Source organism: Sarcophilus harrisii, chromosome 6 (genome assembly GCF_902635505.1).
Source record: "Sarcophilus harrisii chromosome 6, mSarHar1.11, whole genome shotgun sequence".
NCBI lineage: Eukaryota > Metazoa > Chordata > Mammalia > Dasyuromorphia > Dasyuridae > Sarcophilus > Sarcophilus harrisii.
In genome coordinates this window covers 220,337,468-220,361,555 of record NC_045431.1, presented here as the reverse complement: position 1 = coordinate 220,361,555, position 24,088 = coordinate 220,337,468, and the positions used below count along the sequence as shown (strand labels likewise).

The 24,088-nt window shown below is 41.6% G+C and overlaps 1 protein-coding gene across 2 annotated transcripts in view; it reads left to right on the top strand.

The window, feature by feature from the left end:
* ELF5 (E74 like ETS transcription factor 5) overlaps nt 1-23,518 on the top strand; it is a 52,283-nt gene extending 28,765 nt beyond the window's left edge. Inside the window, exons 3-8 of one of the 2 annotated variants that reach the window (XM_003773680.3) lie at nt 1,497-1,730; nt 8,105-8,155; nt 19,490-19,558; nt 21,178-21,373; nt 21,865-21,906; nt 22,123-23,518. In XM_003773680.3, the coding sequence (XP_003773728.2) occupies nt 1,497-1,730; nt 8,105-8,155; nt 19,490-19,558; nt 21,178-21,373; nt 21,865-21,906; nt 22,123-22,162 (632 nt within the window). In that variant the 3' untranslated portion in view covers nt 22,163-23,518. Of the gene's footprint in view, nt 1-1,496; nt 1,731-8,104; nt 8,156-19,489; nt 19,559-21,177; nt 21,374-21,864 lie in introns of both variants that reach the window. The other variant, XM_012552567.2, reaches the window with a different exon arrangement.
* The last annotated feature ends 570 nt before the right edge of the window (nt 23,519-24,088 follow it).

Genomic DNA, 24,088 nt, shown 5'->3' with positions numbered 1-24,088 from the left:
AGTCATGTTCAACCTCCATGATCCATATTTTCTTGGCAAAAATACTGAAGTGGTTGGTCATTTCCTTCTCCACTTTACAGATGAGGTACTGAGGTAATTAAGTGATTTACCCAAAGTCACACAGCTATTAAGTATCTGAGGCTGGATCTGAACTCATAAAGTTAACTTCTGGATCCCAAGTACAGTGTTCCATCTGTTTCTCCAACTAGCTGCTCCCTAGGAATAGACACAGCAGAAATACTTTGGTGATTAACAAGGAGAGACTCTAAGCAGTTTTATTGGACTTTTCCTGAAGCTCTTTGCTAAGCATTTTATCCCTTCTTGCTCCTGCTCCCCTGCGTGCATCGGGCCTCCCATCCTTGCTGATTTTCCTGGCTTCCTCCTCCCCTGGGCCATTATGGGTGTGTTGGCAACTTGGCTTCTGCCTTTGATCAAACTCTGACAGCTGCCAGCCTCCCTATCCCAGAATCCACTGGGCGTCTGTCAGTGCATCGGATTCCAAATAAAAGAAGAATTGGGTCAAGTGGGAGAAGGTCCCCTCTCGACCCGTCTACCCCCCCTTGCCCACAATGTTCCCCTTCTCCTTTCCAAGAGACTTCTGCTATGGTGAGATAGGGTCTCGAAGGGGATCCAGGAAAAATCCAGCACACCAGAGAAGACTCTGTGGTAAAGGAAGGCATAAATTGGCAAGAGAAGCTCAAGAACGACTTGCCAATATTAAGTAATCTCCCAGAATAGACCCTGAGAACATCTAAAGGCAAACAAAGTACCTTTTTTTCTCCTCTTCTTCTTCCTTTTATTTTTTTCTCCCTAAAGTACTTTATACTGGAGACGGGCCTCAGGATTCTGAGCCCATGGCAAGATTCCATTGCCCACAAAGTGATTCTCCTACTTTCACTTCCATCCTGAGGACCAGAGTCATAACTAGGGTTGGGCAATCTGTGTATTAACCAAAGGTACCAAAATCTAGAGAAGGAATCTTAAAGCAGTAGCCTAGCACCATAATAATAATTAAAATAGGAAGATACCAGATAACACATGCTTCCTTCCTCCAGGTGATCTCTCTCCACCCAGCAGGAAAGAGCCTTTGTTAGGCCCTCCTTTTATCTGACTTAACTGAATTTATCCTTAAACAATTGGTTTGAGGGACTTTTTCTTGATGCTTATCCCTAATGGGCACATTTTATAAAGGGAAAAAAAATATTTCGAGGCGTGAAAGAAACAAAAAGAATTGTTTATAGTTTATCAATCCTTAGATTGACGTGATCAAGATCTCCATTTGGATTTTGATTTATCCAATCTTCTCTTGTTTTCTCCCTTCTTTAAAAGCTATTTTGGCCCTAGCAGTACAACTGAGAAACTTATTATGGCCAGGGATCTGAGGAGACAAGTAAGAGGAAGGTGGGATTCTTAGTTAATCTTGTTATGAGACAAGCTTCAGGAAGAGCTGTCCGCTGGATCTCTCAGCAATCCCCTTTCCCTTTTCTGCCTGCCAGCCTGCGACTCCTACTGGACATCCGTGCCCCCGGAGTACTGGACGAAGCGCCATGTCTGGGAGTGGCTCCAGTTCTGCTGTGACCAGTACAAGTTGGACGCCAATTCCATTTCTTTCTGCCACTTCAACATAAGTGGGCTTCAGCTGTGCAGCATGAGCCAGGAGGAGTTTGTGGATGCCGCCGGGATCTGTGGGGAATACCTGTATTTCATTCTCCAGAACATTCGCACGCAAGGTCAGTGTTTCGGGGTGACTAGCTGTGTGGCCTTGCCAAGTAACTGGGGTGTCTCGACCTCAGCTTCCCTATTTGTTAAATGAAAGGACGGGGCTAAGTGGTCTTTGAGACCCTTCTACCTCCTTGAGGACCAAGATCATTTGGCTAATAATAATATTCCTTTCCAAATGTTCATGTAGACTCTTTTTATTCTTATTTTAATTTTTGAAAGCTTTATATTTTCAAAATATGCATAGATAATTTTTCAACAAGGCGTAGCCTTGTATTCCAAATTTTCCCCTCGTTCCCCGACCCTCTCCCCTAGATGTCAAGCAATCCAATATATGTTACACATGTTAAAATATCATATAGACTCTTTGTGCCCATCTTATGGTAGAGCCTTCCAAGCTCATATTAGTTTAATCAGACACAGACACACTGTACATTGACCTTGATATCATGGTGTCACTTTGGATGGCTTCAGTTACAAAGGACAATAATGAAGATCCACGGTTTTACGATTAATAATAATAATAAGCACTTAGATTACACTTTAAGGTTTGCAAAGCACTTTATAAATATTAACTTATTACCACAATTCTGGGAGGGAGGTGCTATTATTATCCCCATTTTACAGATGAAGAAACTGAGCCTGAGCAAGGTTACATAACTAGTAAGGATCTGAGACATGATTTCAATTTGGACCATCTAACTCATTGTCACAATCCTGGCAGGGAGCTGCTGTTATTATCCCCATTTTACAGATGAGGAAACCGAACCTGAGAGAGGTTATATAGCAATTTCAATTTGGGGCATTTTGACTTTAAATCAACCCTAACCCTAGTTTTCCTAAGCCAAGTAACTCTAAGGGCAGTTGGACGGAAGCTGAACCTAGAATCAGGAAGACAAGCTCAAAATTGGTATGACTTTGGACAAGTCACTTAACCTCATTGTGGCTCAGTTCTGGGAAAATAGGGATTAATAATAATACAGATTTTCCAGGGTTGCTGCAAGAAGTGAGATATCTGTAAAGTGTTTTACATGCCTTAAAGAATTACATAAATGCCAGTTTATTATTTTTATTATTATTGCATCATCCTGAATTTTGAGTGCTTCCCATTTCTATCTGGAAGCAGGGGAATGAATTTAATAGTCTCCTGCAATTCTAGTCCATCGGGACTCTGGTACAGAAAAAACTCAAATCACAGAAATCTTTTAGCTATCCTCCATTTCTAGGTGAAATCGGTAAATAATGACAAAATAAGCATAATTTTCCCATTTAGCATAAAAATAATGCTCACAGAGGATTTCCCAACATCTCATTTTCTTCATCTTTAGCAACAGGACTAGACAAGGAGAATTCTAGGTTAGAATAATAACCAGAGGCTTTTTGAGATCAACAGTTATCAAGGAAAGATTCGGCTCTCAACAGTAGATACCTGATAAAAGTCCACAGCAACAAAGCCCGGAAAAAATGGGTTTCTCTCTCTCTGTTAACCCGAACATTCAATAAACCAGGACCCTGTTCTGATGCCCAAGGATTTCAGGTTCCATTGTAGTTCCTTTTCAATGTGTTCAAATGCCAAATGGCCAGAAGGTGGCGCCAAGAGCATGACTAAGTAGTCAACTACTAGACCATCGTCAACCTTTTGGGGAATGAACGTTTTTAGTTCCATCAATCAATAAACATAAAAAAATAAAGCATCTACTTATTGTGCGCCAGGCGCTGCACTAAGTGCTTAGCCGGTCATAGATTTGGAGCTGGAAAGGACATCATTAAGTCTAATTCTCCATTTTATACACAAGGAAATCATTTTTTCAACATTATTTCAACATTAAGTGATTTGCCCAATGATCATCACATTCAATTGAATTTGAATCTTCCGGGCTCCCAGTCATTGGAGATAATGATGATCATAGGAAGATGGAGGAGGTCATCTAGCCCAATCCCCCTCATTTTTATAGATGAACAAATGAGTCATAGAAAGACGGAGTTACCTTTCCCGAGGTCGCACAAGTAGTCAAACCTGGACCCCCGATACCCAAACCAGAATCTTTCTTCTGCATAATAATTCACATTTATATATATTTGATTATTTCTAGAGTCCTTCCCTACATGGCAAGTAGAGTGAAAATGATGACCCCTTTTTACAGATAAGTTCACTGAGGTTAAGAGAGGTCATATGGCCCTTCCCGATATAATTAAGTGTATACATTATGGCCGTCTATCAAGAATGCTGCCAAAAGGATTTCTCTCCTGGGTGGGAGGCTAGACAGATGGTTTCTGACTTGCCTTCCATAAGTCTCTGATTGCTTACTTTATACCAAGTTGATTGAATGGAATTTGCAGTCCTGCCACTATTTATTTACAGTTTAAGTGGAGGCATCAAATTCTCAGAATGTAGCCCGAACCAACTGGGAAATGTTTAACAAAATAAATAAAAATACAATATGAGGGGAGGAGAGGAGGGAAAGAAAGTCAGTTACAGTAGGATTCATAATGAAGATGGATTTGAAAGCAGCCCACTGTTTGGGACCTTAGCAGCCATGTGAGTAGCTGAAAAAATATTCCCTCTCTGGTGTTGTGGACAAATAACCACCCAACCTTTGCTTGAAAGCTTCCAGTGAGAGGGAATCTAACCCTTTATAGGGTTGCTACTAAAGAGCTCAGATTGTTAGGGAATTATTTTTCTGCCATCAAACCTAAACTTGCCCCTTTGTAATCTTACTTCTGTCCTCTGAGTCCAAACAGAGAAAGTCTTCTCCTTTTTCTAGGCGATAGGACCATTATCCTGATTGCCTTCCACCAGACACTGTCCAATTTGCCAGTGACCTTCTTAAAGTGGAACATCTGAAACTGAGCATGATATTGTAGGTATTCTTCTTACTTGGACTGGATCCTAGGATCTTATTTCTAGAAGGGTCTGGAGAATCTCTCTGGGCCCTCATAACTCTAAATTCAAAAGTTCCTTGATTCATCCCCCAAAGGATGTCATCTTCCTGCCTGTGGTCTGAAGGTGTGCATATATATAACTTTATATATAATATATATAGCTTTATATGTAAAATATATAACTTTATATGTAATACATATACATATGTAACTTTATATGTAAAATATATAACTACATATAATATATATACAACTATATATATATATATATATAAGCTAGGGCAAATGGAAGCAAATGACTTTGTGAGACAGCAAGAATCAATCAAACAATTTAAAAAGAATGAAAAAAATGGAAGAAAATGTGAAATATCTCATTGGCAAAAACCATTAGGCCACCAAAGGCCTAAAGACCTTTTCTCACCAGGTAGCTCCATCCTACAGAGGATATCGATCTGCGTAAGTGACTGGTCTAGGGGGATGAAATTGGTTACTACAACCACTACAATTCATCACCTCGTAGCCATATCCCAGGGGAGGCAGATCTTTGGAGAGGGAAAAGAAATAGAGTTTGAGCTAGAAGGGATATTTATGATCATAAAGTGCCTGACTTTCTCACTTTACTAAAAAAAAGCTTCATTTTAAAGCTGGGGAAACAAAAATAGAGAAGGAAATTACTTTTCAAGATCACACAGCTAGTTACTGACAATGAGTTAGGACTCAGACCCCAAATCTCCAAGTCCAAATTGATGAGAAATGTGTCAAGTGACAGATTTCCCCTCCCCAACATCAGAAAGAAAAGAATGTGGCTGATGTCTCCTGGAAGTCTGAGAAAATCCTCTACCCAGTATTTTTAAATAATAGGAAAATAAACCCTAGATTCTGAGTCCTAAGACTCAGAAGAGAGAGAGAGAGAGAGAGAGAGAGAGAGAGAGGAAGAGAAGGAAAGAAGGAAAGAAGGAAGAAGGAAGAAAAAGAGAAAAAAGAAACAGAAAGAAAGAGAAAAAAGGAAAGAAAGAAGAGATGGAGAAACAAAGAAACAGAAGAGAGAGGAAGAAAGAAAGAGGGGAGAGAGAGGAAGAAACAAAAAAAGAAAGAAAAAAAGAGAGGAAGGAAGAAAGAAATGAATATATGTATACATATGAAAAGATAGATAACAAATTAATTTTTAAAATAAGAGGATTTATAAAGAGTTTTAAAGTTTGCAAAGTATTTCACATATATTATCTTATTTAATCCTCTCAACAACCTTGGGAGCAAGGAGATATTATCCTAATTTTACAGGTATGGAAACTGAGGTACAGAAAGATTAGCCCAGAGTCACATAGAATTCAAACTCATGTCTTCCTGATTCCGTGCCCAGCACCCCATCCACTAGCCAACTAGCTGCCTCTCCATAGCTTCATAAAAGAATCCTTTTTTGTCAAAGTTACATATATTCCATTCCATTCTACCATCCTCATTAAGCACCTACTATGTGCAAAGCCGAGAACTTGGTGCCGAGGTTACAAAAGTAAGATGAAAAATAGCCCTTGCATTCAAATTGCTTATATTCTACTGGATGGATATCAGAAATATTGTAAAAATTTGTTCAAATGAAAAGTATTGATTCAGTGAACAATCACAATTTCAAAATACCTTCTTTTTGTCCTCTAGCTGCCTATCACTTTCTGCTTTTCAGAGCACTTTGCATCTGATCTCTCATTTCCTCACATTTTCCCAGCATTTATGGGAGCTAGTGAGTTCAAGTACAAATATAGCAGTAGTTCAGTATTACAAACAGAGAACTGCGTTAAGAGTCGGGAAATCCTGACAGAATCTTGGACAAAGTCACTGAATCTCTACAGTCACAAAATGCCTGGGGAATTTCCCGCAGGAGGAGTCCTTTGAATCTAAGCTGATAGAATAGTTTTATTAATCACCTTCAACAGATGAAGAAACTGAGATCCATGTAGGCCGTGTGCGGTTTTTCCTGCTCACAAAAGGAATCCAGATCTTTCTGGAATCATGAGATAGAAGGAATCTTGGGAGTGTTCCAGCCAGTAGCCTAACCCAGTTTGAAAGTAGGTTCCTACAGACCACATATTGACTTGGAAAACCACAAATTGACATTATCTATATCGTATTGATTTTTATTTATTTTGTTAAACATTTCCTAGTTACAATTTAATCTGCCTTAATCTTACCACAAGAGTTTCACGGCCCTCAATTTGACACCTCAATTTGTTCTAGTTCAACCTCTTCATTTTTGCAGGTGGCAAAAGTGAGACTAGTTAAATGAGATCATATCAGTACAAAATGTTAGGGGTGGGATCAGAACTCAGGACTTTTAATTCCAATTCCATTTTTTTTTCTACTCCCGAACCAGAATATTTGAAAAGTCTTTGGAGACTTTAAGACTTTGGGGGACACCCTATAAATGATTTTCCATTGACGATTTGTTTGATAGAGATAGCTCGAAAATGTTCCTGTCTATCCCATGTTTCTTATTACTTTGATACTCAGAATTGCACAAAAGCAAATGATTTACAATTCAATCTAGATGGGATATATGATTAGCCTTCAGATAATGAAATCTAATTATGTAACATCTGGAACAATCATGTTGTTTTGTATGCTGCCATTTTGTAAGCTTACATTTTCCTGGGTCATAGAATTTAGAGCTTAAAAAGAAATTAAAAGATGATCCCAAGTGCCTCATTTTACAGATTGGGAAACTGAGACCACAAAAGGGGAAGAGACTAGCTCTCAGATTTCACATATAATTAAGCAGAAGAGCTAGAGAATTAACTTAACTTTTCTGCTTCCCAATCCAGTGTATGTTTTTCATAACACCTTATTACCTCTGGTATTTGGGGTTTACTCATCTTCTACTGGGTATAGTGGCTTATAACTGGGTAAACTGAGAACAGAAGTGATCCATGATTATTTAATGATTGATCTGGATCTAGTCTCCAGATTCCGGGGCCAATCTATTCGGTCCAAAATAATTGAACCAATATTACTAAGCATTGATATTTTGTACTGAGGCTGCACTTGGACTGTTGGTTAGGGAGCCTTTTTCAGCAGCCTTTGAAAATGAGTCCATTGTCACCTGTCTAGTACAGCATAATGAATAGTGCACTGGACCTGGAACTAGGAAACCTACTCTTACTGACTGGATGGCCATGAACAAATCTTTTAATTTCTCTGAGCTTGAGGAAACTCTCTACCAAGACTCATCTACCAAGTTATAGAGACACTGCCACTTGCTTTGGTGAAAGGAATTTCCACCCCAAAATCCCGGATCATTGACTTATTGTCACATATTTAGGATGTGTTAAAAATGGACCTATTAGGACCAAGTCACTTCCTGTAGCTTATATAAAAGTGTCCCATCAATGGCTTAGTCTTTTCTCGATTCCTTCTCCCCCTAGTCCCTTTGGGCCCCAGAATCCTTGCCAAATCAAGTCTGAATTGTTTGTTATTATTTGTGGTTTTGTGTTGTTTGTTTTTTGTTCCCTAGGCTATTCCTTTTTTAATGATGCTGATGAAACAAAGGCCTCAATCAAAGACTGTAAGTAAACATGTTCTAAATTGCCTAGATCGAGGTTAAGTGGGTTGTAATATATATGCGGGCATGAAGTGGGGTGGGGAAAGAGGGGGAAGAAAAGGTTCATTCTCTGGCTGAGGCTTAAACAGAAATCCCCTTTTGGTTTTTCCACCCTGCTTACTGAAAATCTAAAAAATGCCCAAGTTTACTTCCTTGCCTTAATAAATGAAGTCTGCTTAATTTAATATATCATAATACCCAAAGGTCATTCAGGACTTTAGAACCCACATTCTAGATCTTATATAGGAATTAGAACTCACCCCTGAATAGAATTGATTGTTTTGGGAACTGAAGAGAGAGGAAGAAAGGAAAAAAGAGAGGGAGAGAATCTTTCTAAAGATTGTCGGTTAAATCAATGGAGGACCCTTTGTGATAGTCATTATAGAGGGCATGCTGGGTATCCAGGAAAGTGTTAAACTAGACGGGTCCTCCAAGTCTAAAAGTTTGGGATAACAGGAAGGAAGGAAGGAAGGAAGGAAGGAAGGAAGGAAGGAAGGAAGGAAGGAAGGAAGGAAGGAAGGAAGGAAGGAAGGAAGGAAGGAGGGAAGGAAGGAGGAAGGGAAGGAGGAATCACTGTGCTGCCCCCTCCAAAAAAAAAGTCAGTCCTCTTATGGTCAGTCCTCTAGTGATCAGCTTCCCTCTTTTAGTTTAGCTGGATCAAGGGACAGGTAGACTCAAAATCTTTCCAACTTGGCAAGACCTGCTGGAGATTAGGCTCTGCTACAGTAGCTTTCAAGACTTCCATGTCATGGTACAGTATCAAATAAGGATGGGATAAAAGGAATAGAAGTAACAGAAGTAGGAGTAATACTAGTAACTTCTCCCTTTTGGGCCAATTTTATGATTCCACCAGCATAAGAAATTCCTTTGTATGGGAACTCCCAGTGTAGCTAAGATCAGCAACACATCTGTAACTCAAGGAAGTATCTCCAACCAATGCAACCGATAATTCTCTAAGACTATAGGTTCTCTAGAAATCAAGTGATTGGCTCAGGGTCACAGAGCCATTAAGTGTGAGATGTGAAACTTGAAACCAAGTCTCTGACTCCGTGTTAAGGAGGAAAAGAAGGAAAAAGAAGAGGGAGAACAGAAGGAAGAAGAACAGGAACAAGAAGAAAAACAACAAGAAGAACAAGAACAAGAACAAGAACAAGAAGAACAAGAAGAACAAGAAGAAGAAGAAGAACAAGAACAACAAGAAGAAGAAAGAAAGAAAGAAAAGGAGGAGGAGGAGGAGAAGAAAAGGAGAAGAGGAACAAGAAGATGATGAAGAGGAAGAAGAGGAACAAGAAGAAGAAGGAGAAAAAGAAGAAGAGGAACAAGAAGAAGAAGAAAAAGAGAAAGAGGAACAAGAAAAAGAGAAAGAGGAACAAGAGGGAGAAAAGGAAGAAGAAGAGGAAGAGGAGGAGGAAGAAGAGGAACAAGAAGAAGAAGAAAAGAAGAGAAACAAGAAGAAGAATAAGAGGAACAAGAAGAAGTAGCAGCAGTAGCTAATTTAAGCATTTCTTATGATTTGCCTCTTTGTCCCATAAATGAATTCCATTAATAGAATGGTTTTAAGTGCCATTAAATTTGGTTAAAAGAGGTTTCAGTACCCACTGATTTAACACAGAAACACCAAAACCCTAGAATTGTGTCTCCCAAATGACTTCCAAAAGAAACGCCTCCCCTATACACCAGTTTCCCTTTGGCAGTGACTCTATGTCCTCCCAGGACTGTTCGCACCATAAGCCCAGAACAGGAGACAAGCTCCTTTCTGCAGCCAAGGCTGAGGTGAGAGCCTTCTAAGAAGGCAGGAGGAAGGGGGGCCTGAAAGGCAGGCTAGTCCTGGCTTCCCACTGTAACAGTCTTCCATATGCAAATCTGCTTCAGTCAATCAACAAGATGGTGCTTGGTACAACAGGAGGTGCTGAATAAATACCAATTGGTCAGTCCAGCATTTATTAGGTACTTTTTGTATGCCAAGTAAAAGGAAGCATAGCCTCGTAGAAACCAATCAATTCAAGACACATTTCTTTATTAAATGCTCACTGTGTGTCAGGCACTGTGCTGAGTGCTAGGGATCTACTTCTTCCCCCACCCCACAAAAAAAGAGCAAAAAGAGCTCCTGCCCTGAATGAGCTCAGAGTCTCTTGGGTCTCAAGTGGTACCTCAGACATAGATTGGCTATGTGACCCTGGCCAAGTCATTGAATTTGTGCCTGCAGAATCATCCTGAGACTATAAGATGCAGGGATTTGTTGATCTGCATCATAAGAAGGATTTTCCTTGCAGGGAAGCTCCCTACACACTGATGAAATCACAGGTCCAGACCAAAAAAAGATTTTTTAAACATCACACTTTTTTTAGGCATTAAAGAAATAAATATTAAAACACCACAATCCCTGCCCTGGGAAAACTTGAATTCTAGTGGGGGAAGGGATAGTAGAATGTACTGACATAGAAGTATAAATACAGATTGATGGAGATGAAGGTTTACAACTGAGTCAACAAAGGAGAGACTTCTTGAAGAGGGGAGCTCTTACCTGAGCCCTTAGAAAAGTTAAGGAGTTAACAGAGCCCTAGAGTCAGACTCTTCTCTGCATAGACTGGGCAGCTAGCCCTACCCTGGTGTTGAAAGCCCTGGATTTAAAATTTGTGAATGGGAGAAGCTTGTTGGTGCAGTAGATAGAGCATCAGCCCTGAAGTTCGGAGGATCTGAGTTCAAATCTGACCTCAGACACTTAACACTTCCTGGCTGTGTGACCCTGGGCAAGTCACTTAACCCCAATTGCCTCAGGGGAAAAAATTGTGAATAGTCAGAACCAAAGCCCTAAGATATTGGGCCAAAAGAATGAAGCTTACCTAGGTCTCAGTTTTCTCACCTGTAAAATGGCCCTATCAGCACCTGCCCACCTTCCTTTAGGTATGGGCTGCTAACTCGTCAGGTGTTCCCTCTCTGAAATACTCTGGAAGTACCGGCTATATACATATCTAGATGCTACATATCAAGGTCAATGTTTGCATGTCCCCACAGACTCGCAGAATGTTAGAACTGGAAGGGACCTTAGAGACCACCTAGTCCAAGCTCCTTATTTTACAGATGAAGAGACCGAAGTTCAGAGAGGTAATGTATTTTGCTCAAACTGAAGTAGCCAGTGATTGGTCAGCTGGGTTCTGGTGCCCAGTTCCTTTGGATGGTCTTATTCCCTTTAACTCTTTCTACTGTCCTGGGCTTTCTCATTATTGCGCTTTCCCTTCTTCCTTCCCTTCAACCATCTGTTCATTCATGGGTTACATTTTCTGAGTGAGCTGCTGGGCTGTGGGAAGCAAGGTGGGAGGAAGTCTTGGTCCTCCAACAGGTGGCAACTAGTGGGGGAGATTAGCTAGTTCTATGATAGATCAATAGATAAATACGGATGATGGATACATGGGTGAGAGAAAGAGACAGAGAAAAGAGAGACAGAAAAGATGAGCATTTATTAAGCCCTTTATTATACTAAATGTAGGAACTGAGTGACAAGGAGAATGCAAATTCAAGTAAGAAGGAGGGAAACACTGGGGCAGCATGGAGTGTAGACAGCTGGGAAGTAACAAGATTAGGGACTTGGTTCTGGGAAAGATAAAAAATGTAAATAAATGAGCATTGGGCCAGGAAGGACATAAAGAGGGTCAGAACTTTGACCCAGAGCATGAAAAATCTCAAAGGAAAAAGGGATGGCTTCTCATCTCCATGCATCTGCCGGAATTATGATAATAATAACAGTATTTAAGTAGCATTTTTAAGGTTTACAAAGCATTTAATATTTATTATTTCACTTAATCCTCACCATCCACGTGAAAAGTAGATTGTTATCCCCATTTTACACATGAGGAAACTGAGGCAGAAGTTAAAGTGACTTGTCCAAGATCACATTGCTAGTAAGTGATTGGGTAGAATTTAAACTCAGGTCTTTTAGACTCAAAGTTCAGCACTTTATTCATCTGTCCAACCCAATAATGTAGTCTTGGGCCTTATTTCCCAGATATGTGATAGGGCCCCAAAACAAGTGCTTCCAGCCATCCCACAGCCTAAGGTCAGTCCTTAAGGTCATTCCTGACCTAGAAATGCTTTCTTTCAATTCAGCAAATATTTATTAGGCCCTTGGAACGTGAAAAGCCTTGTTAGTTACTAGGGATGCAAAAATAAAAGCACCCTCAAGAAGGTTCCATTCTCCTCAGGGAGATCCAACATGCAGACACCAAAGTACGATGCAAAGTAGATAGAAATGGAGGCAAAGCAGAGGGCCACCTGTCCCCAAGCATGTATTAAGTACCTCCTACTGCAGGGATTGTGCAGGGGCTTCAAGCACAAAGACAAAAATGGAATGGCTTCCAGGAGCTTACGAATACATATACACATAGAAATTGAGTGACAGCCAATAATAATAGCATTTATATTTGAAGGCAGCTGGTAGGTTCAGTGGATAGAGTAGTAGGCCTGTGGTCAGGCCTAATTTTACATTTTAAATTTTGAATTTAAATTTTTTTTAATTTTAAATTCAGCCTCATGATGGGGTTTCAGCACCAAATGCTGGGGAGAGGGGATTTTGGACTCCAAAAGCATATCGGGGTCTCAAGCCAGTGACAAGAGCTGTCCCAAAGAATTTGTGAGCCTAATTCTCCAAATCAAGAGGCAAAGATTTTATTATGCTGCTAACAGCAGCTAAGTCCATATGGAGTTTTTTTTAAGCAATTAACAAGAGGATGGAAGCTCAGTCGCTGACAGGATTCACAATTAAGCAGGGAGAAGACCCCATTAAGGAGGAAGATGCCATTAAGGCATGATTAGTCCCTAATGAATCCTTGACTCCATAAGGTGGGCTAAATTCCTAGAAAAGGAGTTTAGAAGGAGGATTACACCATTGATTGGTGGGCTAAATTTTTTTTAACAATAAACATATTTAATTCAAATGAAATGTTAAAGGAACAAAAGAATTACAACAATATACTCGTCTGGTTCAAGATTTCAGGGAACAGAGAAATGGTCACATGTCCCACGGAAGACTTTCTCAATAATATGCAAACCCCTGGTAGAACCCAAATGCAAAAAAAAAAAAAAAAAAAAAAAAAGAAAAAGAAAGAAAGAAAGAAAAGATTATAAGATATATTATGCTTCTCTGTTCCTTCTACCTGATTTCTCAGTCTTGCTCTGGTCCTGAGAAATGAACCCACATATGTAATCATAGAACAGAAGAGCATCCCTAGTGGACTAAATTCTTTTTTTTTTTTAATTAAAGCTTTTTATTTTCAAAACCTTGGGTTCCAGTTTTCCCTCCCCTTTCCCCACCCCCTCCCCTAGATGGCAAGTAATCCAATATATGTTAGACATGGTAGAAATATATGCTAAATCCAATATATGCAATTTACACAATTATCTTGCTGCACAAGAAAAATCAAATCAAACTGGAAAAAATGAGAAAGAAAATAAAATTGGGCTAAATTCTTAAAGACGTTTTTAATGCCCTAAAATCCAGTACACTTGCATGCTACGGTATCACCCACAATGTCGTTGTCCTTTTTGAGAAAAAAAGGACAAAAATAATAAGTCATAACAAGGAGAAGACTTCAGGAAGTTCCTGGAGGACCATGACAGGGTAGATTAAAAGTTTTAAGGGGGAATCTGCAGTAAGAGTAGGTCTTTTTATAGGGGAAATATAAACTCAGGGGCTGACATCATAACTTGGCTTTCTGATTGGACACAGCAAACTGTGGGTAATGATGGTTTTGAAAAATAGAAGGAACAAAAGGCCTACTTAAGACCACATAATCTACTTAACACTTCCTGGCTATGTGACCCTGGGCAAGTCGCTTCACCCCAATTGCCTCAAAAAAAAAAAAAAAAAAAAAGATTCTAAAATTTAAAAAAAAGACCAGATAATCCTATCAGTGCTCCTTGCTGCAGGGAATAGCTGGTTTCCAGATTGTATACAGTGATTCAGGCTCTCTGGGTCAATGCCCATCTGATTACCAAGGACTTCATTACCCAGAATGTGTGAACTCCGACAAATTATTAACCTCTGTCTTAATCCACTGGAGAAGGAACTAGAAAACCACTGCAGTATCTTGGCCAGGAAAACTCCACATAAGCTCATGAAGAATCAGACATGACTGAACGACAGCAATAACAAGCATTTATGTAGTGCCTACTGTATGCAGACACTGCGCTAAGCGCTTTACAAAAATTACATCATTTGCTCCTCACAACAACCCGCGGAGGTAAATGCTATTATTGCCCCCTGCACCGGGTAGTTTCACAGGGAGATCCCAGCATTGAAGGAATCAAGAAAGAGCATCATCACACGGGATGCTCTAGGAATATTTAGCAACGGGGTGAAGATTTTCAGCTTCTATTTCCCAGTTCTGATCGGCCCTTTCTGCATTAATAGCCTGGCATATGGTAGACTTAATAAGCTTGTTAAATTAAATTGAATTGAATTGTGCACTCTGATGAATAAGCCCGGGGCAAGCTTTATTACGAACAGATACGAGTTGCACTGTTACATTTGAGACATTTACCAAGGTCCTGTTGTTCATTATCCACACATAGAGGGTGACTGGCTGTCAAAGACTAATTCAGTTCATTAAGAATTGACATTATCCTAACACTCTCTCTCCTTCTCCCTCCCTCCTACTCTGCCTCCATCCTTCCCTCCCTCCCTCTCTCTCTCCCTGACACACTCTCTGTCTCCCTCTCTCTCTCTGTCTCTTTGTCTCTGTCTCTCTATCTCTGTCTCTCTGTCTCTCTCTGTCTCTGTCTCTCTCTCTCTGTCTCTCTGTCTGTCTCTCTCTCTCTTTCTCTCTCTGTCTGTCTGTCTGTCTCTGTCTCTTTCTCTGTCTCTCTCTGTCTCTCTGTCTCTCTCTCTCTCTCTCTCTCTCTCTCTCTCTCACACACACACACACACACACACACACACACACACGGCCCGCACCTCCACATTCTCCTTGCACTTTAGTTCCACCCCTAAGTCGCAATGGAAGATGTTGCCTGGGCAGAAGGGGGATGAGGAGGGGCGGTGGCCAGAGCTCAGTTCGTACCCTAAAGGCCGGGAGGGGTTAATGGGCTGCAATCCGCGGACTGGCGCACCCCGGCAGCCGAACGAGCGAGCCCGGTCTTGGACCGCACGAAGTGGGCCCGGCCTGAGGGAGGGGGTCACGTGCTGCGCTCGGCACTGGTCTGACCGCTTCTGGGCCTCGTGTTTAACCCTCGGCAGCAAAGTTTGGCAGGATCGTTGCCGAACGCGGGCCCGTCCGGGAGAGCGCGGCCGGGGGTCGGGGAGAGGCTCCGGGCTGTCTTGAGCAGCAGAGAAAGGGGAGAGGGGGTTTAGCCCGGAGTGAGATTAGAGGAAAGCGCGCTCCGTCTGGGCCGGGGGCGGGCAGGAGTTAGACTTGGTCCGTCTGGGAGCTCGAGAACCTGATGTTGGCTCCGAGGAAGGAAGAAAGACTCGGTCCCTGTCCGAGCTTCCACAAGCGGCCCGGGCTGCCCCGGGAGGGAACGGGGCCTGGGGCACCCAAGTTCCCAAGCAGGGGCCGGATGCCCAGTTACTGAGGTGCTGGGGAGGGGGCTCAGTCAGAGCTCCGAGGGGCTTTCAGAAGCCCCGCTCCCCAGGATGGAGAATAGCAGGTCTAGATCGGACTCTAGTGGCAGGGATGGTTAGCAGGGGTGGGGCTGGGGCAGGAGAGTCAATCATTTACTCTCTCGGTCTCCCTCCTCTCCCCCTCTCCCTCCCTTCCACCCTCTCTCCATCCTTCCGTCCATTTACTAAGCACCTACTATGTGCTCAGCGCTCGATTGGATTCAGCTCATCATGGCTGCCTTCAACCAGTCTCAGGCCAAGGTCACCAAGCAAGGCGGTGGTTCTGAATAGTCTCCATGCTGTCCCCCAAACCACCACCAGAGCATTCCCAGGAGGTTTAGCTTAAGCCAGACACACCGGCCCAGGGGATAGAGCCACAGTCTAGGGCAAAGAAAGGGGGCTGGGCCGGGCTCATCTTCCCCTTCCCACACTTACTTAGCTGTGGCGATTGAAACAAATCACTCGCTCTCTAAAAGCCTCCTTTTCTCATCTGTAAAACGGGGATGGGCATTCTTGCTGAGCCAAAAAATAAGCAAACACAAAAATATCATTAATCATATTTATAATTGAAGATCTGACTTCAAATTTCACCTTTAATTCCTACTAGCTATGGGTCATTGGTCCAGTCGCTTCACCTCTGTGTCTCCTCCTTTCTAAAATAATTAATAGTTCCTAGGCAGATATATACAGGCTGTGTAGAGATAAATATATGTGAAGGAATAAGCATTTATTAAGTACCTATTATGTACCAGACACTGTTAAGTGCTGGGAAAGACAACCCCTACCCTCAAAGAACTTACAGTCTAATGGGAGAGACAACTTGAAAACAGCGGTGAACAAAAAAAATATAGACAGAGTAAAAACTAGAAATTATAATAGAACCTTCTAGGTTCTGTAAAGGGTAGAATGAGGTAGTACTTGTAAAGTCCTTTAGACACCTTAAAGTGCTATAAAAATGCTCACTAATATCATACCTCCCTCCTGAGATTGTTGTGAAAGAAGCACTTTGCCAACCAAAAACCACCATAAACAAGGAAGTTGCAATAAAGATAAGAATTTTTGTTAATGCCCTATGTTTGGGGTACAGTGTGTGTACATATACATACATACACAGGTGAGGCAGAAGATAGACTCTGCTCCTCATCCTCCTCAACTCAAATCCGGCATCAGACACTGTGTGACCCTGGGCAGGTCACTTAACCCTATTTATCTCAGTTTCCTCATCTGTAAAATGAGCCGGAGAATGAAATGACAAACTACTCTAAGATTTTTGCCAAGAAAATCTTAAATGGGTTCACAGACACAACTGGAAAACTCAACAGTACACAGACATCTGCATATATATGCATACAGATACAAATAAGACATCCAGTTAGCATAGTGCTGGACCTAGAATCAGAAAGACATAAATTCAAATGTGGACTCACATATGTCCCAACTAGGTGACTGTGAGCAAGTCATTTAAAATAGGGATTATAATGGTATTTATTTCCCACAGTTTTTGTGAGTATTAAATGAGAGTATTGAATTAAATGAGTATTAAATTAACATTTGTAAAACACTTAGTTCCTGGCATATAGTAGTGCTTAATAAATGCTTATTATTTCATCTCATTTCATGTGCATTTGTGTGTATACACACACACATGAACACTTGTGTATGTATGTGTATATACATGTATAAGTACACACACATATATATTCATCTTTGAAAAAAATAATGTAAATATTTGAAGTTTATAAAAACTAGTTTTCCTTTCGGCAATTCAGCACAATTTACTCTCTGCCCACATGTTAATCATCCACCTTTGTTTATCTTTATGGTTGAGCTGTTTTTCTCTCTTGTTAAAAGATCAAACATCAGATAGGTCAGCCACACTGCCCAGCTCTGGCTTGCTGAGATGTGACTTTGGATCAGGCGAAGGGGCAGGACTTTGGATCCCTGGAGCGCTGGGCTCTGGCCGCTTTCCCTCTGTGAGCGTCACCTGCCTTCACCTAACCTGTGTAGCTAAAGCCCTCTTCCTCTCTCCCACAAATTAGAAGCCTTCTCCTCTGCCACTTTATGTTTCCACGGGCATCATGGGAGGGCTCCGGCTGTCTATTCACATCCTATCTCACTTGGTAGCCCAGTTGAAACTACATTATTAGAGACCCCCACCCCAACCTGGGGGGTCTCCAAACCTAGAGACTATTTATTTCAAGGGAATAGTTTGTAACAGACGCCTTTGTACAGACACAGGCAGAGATGGAAAGTTTGAAGGAGGCCAACATTGGGTTTGTTCTCCTGGAGATTATAAGAGTATGACAGAATAGCACATCCTGAGCTTTACTAGATCTCTATGGCAGTGGTGGTGGGAGAATTGCTCATGTTCTTCTGTAATTCTCATCAGAAGATCTAGCAAATGACCATCCCCTCTGCCTTCTCCATAGGAAACACTTCTCCCTGGTTACCATTCCTTCATATCTGCTATCTTTCCTAATAACAAATTTAATAATAATAATAAATCCTTCTCTGATTGATTTTACAGATGAGGAAACTGAGGCAAATAGGCTGAAGATTTTTTAATTGGCTACTACAAAGAAAATGTGGATATAAAGAAAAAAGAATCCCTGCTCCCCATCTCTGCTCCCAGAGGAATATAGGGAGGGAATGAAGATAAATATGAATAAATAATCTATATATGGGAGAAAAAAGAAATAATTAAGATGAAGGCACTAGAATTAAGAGGCTTTCTGCTGAAGGTAGAATTTTAGTTGGGCCTTGAAAGAAATTGGAAAAGATAGATGGAGAAAATGGAGAGAGAGGGTTCCAGGCGTGGGGACGGCCATAGAAAAGGTCCACAGATGAGAAATGGAGCACAATAACCAGGACTGAAGAGTCCATATTTTGGATGCCAGACAGGATTTTGTATTTCATCCTAGAGGCAATAGGGAGCCACTGGGGTTTATTGAGTAGGGGGTGACATGTTCAGAACTGAGCTTTAGGAAAATCACTTTAGCTGCTGAATGGAAGATGGAGTGGAGGCGGGCAGACTCTCTAAGAGCTGTTGCTGTAATCCTGGCTTGAGGTGATGAAGGCAGCAGGTGATGATGGTCTCAGAGGAGAGAAGGGGGCAAATCGGAGAGAAGGAGAATCGGAGAGATGTTGCAAGGCTGAGATCGATAGACCTTGCCTGCAGATTAAATTTGGGGGGATGAGAGTGAGCACTTGAGGGTGACTCAGTACTTTGAGACCTACTGTGTTATTATGGTTCAGAAGAGTTTTTAAGCTTCTCTTGCTTTTATGTCAGACCTCCTCAAGGACTGTGAGTTTGGAGCAAAGGATTGTTTGCTTTTCAGTCCCCCCTGCCCTCCAACCCCACAGAACCTGGCAAAACTCTTGGCCCAACCAAGGACCAGCGGTAAACTGTGGAAAGCTTTCTTTCTGGCCTCAGAAATTCTCCAAAGTTTCCCAAACCTGTAGAAAACAAACAAACCTCCCCAGCAACCTCTGCTTTCACTCCTTCTCTGCTCGCCCTGGTCTCGGCAATTAGACCCAACTTCTTTTGGACAAGAGCCATCGCACTGAAGCAACAGTGGGTTAAGCAGGCCTGGACAGGGCTTCTCCCTTATCCCAATCTGGTTTGGATGGGGCAAGAGCGAGCCCCATAATCCCATGGGACCCTTCTTTCTCTCGTATTCCCTAATGCTCACCTTTTGTTACAGCTGCAGACTCATCGTGTTTGAAAATAGGAAGCCTAAAAAATCAAGAAAGCCATAACCACGGCAGATCAAGTAAGTGCCATTAGAAATGCCCCTGGAAGGGAAGCTTCATAAGGAAGGCGAATGTCCCTTTAGGGTCCCCTTCACCTCATAGGAGCTCAAATACCCACTGGCATTCCAGTTGGGCTTGGGATGAGGAAAAACCTTGTAACCAGGAACTCTCCCAGAGGAGCCTGGGCTGCCCTGGGAGATAGGGGGTTCCCTCATCACGAGGGATGAGCACAGTCTGAATGACCTGGATGGGTTGGATAAGACGGCCTCAGAAATCCCTACCCGGGCATTATGTTGGTGGAGAGGGGCCTGGATTTGGAACCAGGAGATAGTCAAAGTTGAGGCAGTGGTTTGCCTTGCTCGGTCCCCTCAAGGGTGCAAGCTAGAATGGTTTACCTGTCATTTGCATGGCAGTTGGCCAGTAGATGGAAATGACTGGAAGGCACTTGCAATTTCTGGGTCTTGTTTTTCTCATTTGAAAAAGTGAGGGGGGGGGGTGGACTAGGTGATACCTAAGGTTCCTTGTTCTTTTTTTTTTTTTAAAGCTTTTTAATTTTCAAAATATATGCACAGATAGTTTTCAACATTCACCCTTGTAAAACCCTGAGTTCCAGTTTTTTTCTCTCTTTCTTTTCTGTATCCCCTCCCCTAGATAGTAAATAATCCAATACATGTTGAACATGTGCAATTCTTCTACTCATTAAATCCATGTTCTCGAGATGAGTGACTTATCCACCATCACACAGTTAGTAAGTAGCCAAGTCAGCCTGCAAATCCAAATGATCTGTTTTCAGATCTGTGCTCTTGAGGGTCTAAGGCTCCCTAAAACTGAGTAACTTACAGGGAACTCTGCAGGTCAGCTCTTTCTAAAGGAGAATCCTCAAATTAAAAAGCAAACCTCTCTTTTCTCCAGTGTGACTACATGTGTCTGGTGCATAAATGTTGTTCAGGAATTATATGATAAGAAAAGATGGGCTGGTGTCGTGGTGAGAAATAAAAAATAAAGTTCATTATTATCAGTCATCCAACAAGCAATTATTAGGCACTTACTATGTACCAGACACTATTTGAAGAACCTAGGACAGAGAGGTAAAGGGACCCTTAAGCTCACATTCTAATTCTATATTTAGAGTGATAAGGAAGGTTCTGATAAGGACCATTCCTTAGATTGGGTGGGATGAGAGAAAGCCTGGAAGGAAAGGAAAAAAGCCCAGAGGCCGACACTGGGAGGTAGAGCTGGGCTCAATCAGGGAAAAAGCCTCAAATTATGGCTTGAGGAGCAGCAAGATCAGCATTTCTGCATGGTAGAATATGGAAGGAGCAGGATGATGTTAGAAGGCTAGGAGAAGAACAAGGGGCCGGTTTCTGAAGGGCTACAAATGACAAAGACTCACTAGAGTATATCGGGAAGGAGTCAGACCTGGACTTGAGGAAAATCACTTTGGCAGCTGATTAGTAGATGGAGCAGAGGAGACATCAGGGAATGGCCCCATGGGCTCAGATGTATGAGAAGTCATGGACAAGCATGGCAGAGGGACAGGAAGGGATGAATGGGCCCCTGGGGAAGGAAAGCAAGTCCATGAATCCTCTGGAGGATTGAGGACCTAACTTGGTTTTTTCGCCTTTCTCTTCTCCCAAAGGCCTCCAGAGTTCTCACCTATGGGAATTTGTGAGAGACCTCCTCCTGTCTCCCGAAGAGAATTGTGGCATCTTGGAATGGGAGGATCGGGAACAGGGTATTTTTCGGGTGGTGAAATCGGAAGCCCTCGCCAAGATGTGGGGACAAAGGAAGAAAAACGATAGGATGACCTATGAAAAGCTGAGCAGAGCCCTAAGGTAAGATAATATCCTGCCCCATGGCTCCCCTCTGGGCACAGTTACATAAGCCAGGGATGACTTTGTTTTCCTGGCATTTTCACTCTAGAATGGAAAGGTCATGAGACCGAGCTCCTGGCTTTTTTTGGTGGCACTTAGATTAAGAGCTTAGAAGAGGACACTCCTTGCTTCTCATTCCTGGCAGCCTTTAAAGAAGGGATCTATCTCTCGGAAGGCAGACGGTCTCGCAAACACACACACACACACACACACATACGTGTTTGTGAGCAAGAAGAAGGCAGATCAATCACACAGGGATCTGAGAGCTTTCTGTGTAAGCTGATCAGGTACATGATTAAAAAAAAAAAAAGAAATCTAAATAAAGTTGCCCCATCAGAGAGGCCCCAAGCTTGAGAATGTTGACTGACTGGTAGTAAGCTTTTTTCCTCAGCTGTGACTTTCTCCCCAGTTACCTTTCTGTTGTTGTTCCCCCTCCCCTTTGTTTTTCCCAGATACTACTATAAAACAGGAATTTTGGAACGGGTGGACAGAAGGTTAGTGTACAAGTTTGGGAAAAATGCACACGGTTGGCAGGAAGACAAGCTATGATCGGCTTCACTCAGCCTCATTTTATGGATTTCCCCCCTTAAAAAAATCATCATGTGACATCTAAAAGTCTCTCTCTCTTTCTCTCTCTCTCTCTCTCTCTTTTTTAACCTGAATACATTCTGGTGAAATTTCTCCATATCGGTTTCCATCTGGATTGACAGGTTGCCGACTGTTTTGCATGATAGCCATAAGGCTATTTGAAATCTAATGTGAGGGGGAGGGATGATTTAAGGGAGGATAAATTTATTTTGCAATAATTGACTCCTATGGTTTAAATCAAGCATCATTTTTAACTCATCAAGATTCTTGAGAGCAATAAAGACAATCAGAATCTCTGGCTCAAAGCCAAACTCAGTATAGGACTGGGTTTTTGTTTTTTAACCCAGGATTTTGAAATTTCAAAAGGGGCTGAAAATGCAAAGTTCTTCACCTTCAATAGTTGCCTCCTCCTCAACCGTTTACTCAACGGGCATCTATCTATACCCCATTCCCCTGCCTTCCTCATCACCCCCATCTCCTTAGCAACTGGCCAGTATAGTAGCAATGCACACTCCCTTCCTCCTGGCAGCTGTACCCCAAGGGAGCTCCTTCCTCCATCCCACCCTCCTACAGAAACTCCTAGTTAGGTTTAGCTCCTGGCCACTCACTCACTCACTCACAGCTCCTCTTCAAGAGCTTCCAGGTAGATCCCAAGGAACAAAGTGCTTAGAGACAGAATCCAATGAACTACAGGTGAGAGGAATTTAGTTCCAATTTTCCTTGACTGAAATCAGCAGCTGGGCAAAGATGTGCTAAGTCAACACGACTTGATGGAGAGATTCGAGTCGGAGGACCCAGTCACGTCTCAACTGTGAGACTTTGGCCAAGTCACACTTCTCCGGCTCTTGGTTTCCTCATCTGTAAAATGTGCATTATCAGACCTTGCCTGCCTACCTCACAGGGTTGTTGTGGGGACTCGATGGGTTTCGCAGATATAGTACTCTATTACCTCGACGTGCTATGTGAATATCAGCTATTGTTCCAATGTCAGGGAATTTTGCTGTTTGAAAAATAAATTTTACAAAAATTGAGCTTTAGCCATGAATCCAGGATACAAACTAAATTTAGCAGAGGTGGTCAGTAGAGTTCTCAACCATCTTTCCAGTCATGAAATAAACTTTTAAGCATCTTTCTAAACATATTAGACCTTTACAATTGACTTTATTAATATTTGTTGTTGAAATTTCCCTTTCTCCTGCCCAATTTTGACTAGGAGTGGAATGAGGGTGTGCAAGGGGTTCATTAACTGAAAAATAAATATTTTCTCCTCCTCCCCCCTACCAAATATCATAAATTTTGTTCCTATGCAATCAACAGGAGATGAGTTCTCCCACTTTGAACTAAGTTCTAAAAAGTTAAATCTTTTCTCTTTGGATCTTTTTGTGACAAAAACATCAAACTTTTACATAACTGGAAAAGTCCTATTATTTAAAGGCAATCAAAAGGTGCATCAGTTTTATTTTGTTTAACTACTTGATTTGTCTCCCTCCCCCACCATAAAAGTCCAGATTGCCATATCAAAAATAGTGAAAGTGAAGGAACACTGACTCAACAAACTTCAGGGAGGTCAAGTCTGCACCGACAGTTTCTTGCTCATCCTCAGCGACCCATAATTCAGTGGTCTGTGCCACGTCTTCTAGCTACCGAGCCAAAGGAGGGAGGCATCTCAGAGCCGTGATATATGACGAAAACTACAGTGGTCAAAAGGTTAACCTCAAAAACTAATGTGTTTAAAAGAAAAATGTGAATAACTGTAAAGTAATCTATTTTTGGATTCATTTTTTTCCAGACGGATAGTTTGTAAACAATGTGAATAAAATATTTAATGTGAAAATGTTTCTGTATGTTATTCTCAAAAGCAATATGCCAAAATCATGGTGGATTATAAAAAAATTTTCAAGGGCTTTAGCTTAATCTCATTGATTTGTGTTTAAATATTGAATTTTAAATTTTTTTAGGGGGGGTTTCTTTTTCTTTTATCCCAACCTGACATTTCGTCAATGTTTAGAGCTCCATGTGAAGAAGTTTATCTATCTCTTCTCTAACTCAATTCAAAAGAATTAAAGCTTTCATAGGGAACATGAAATG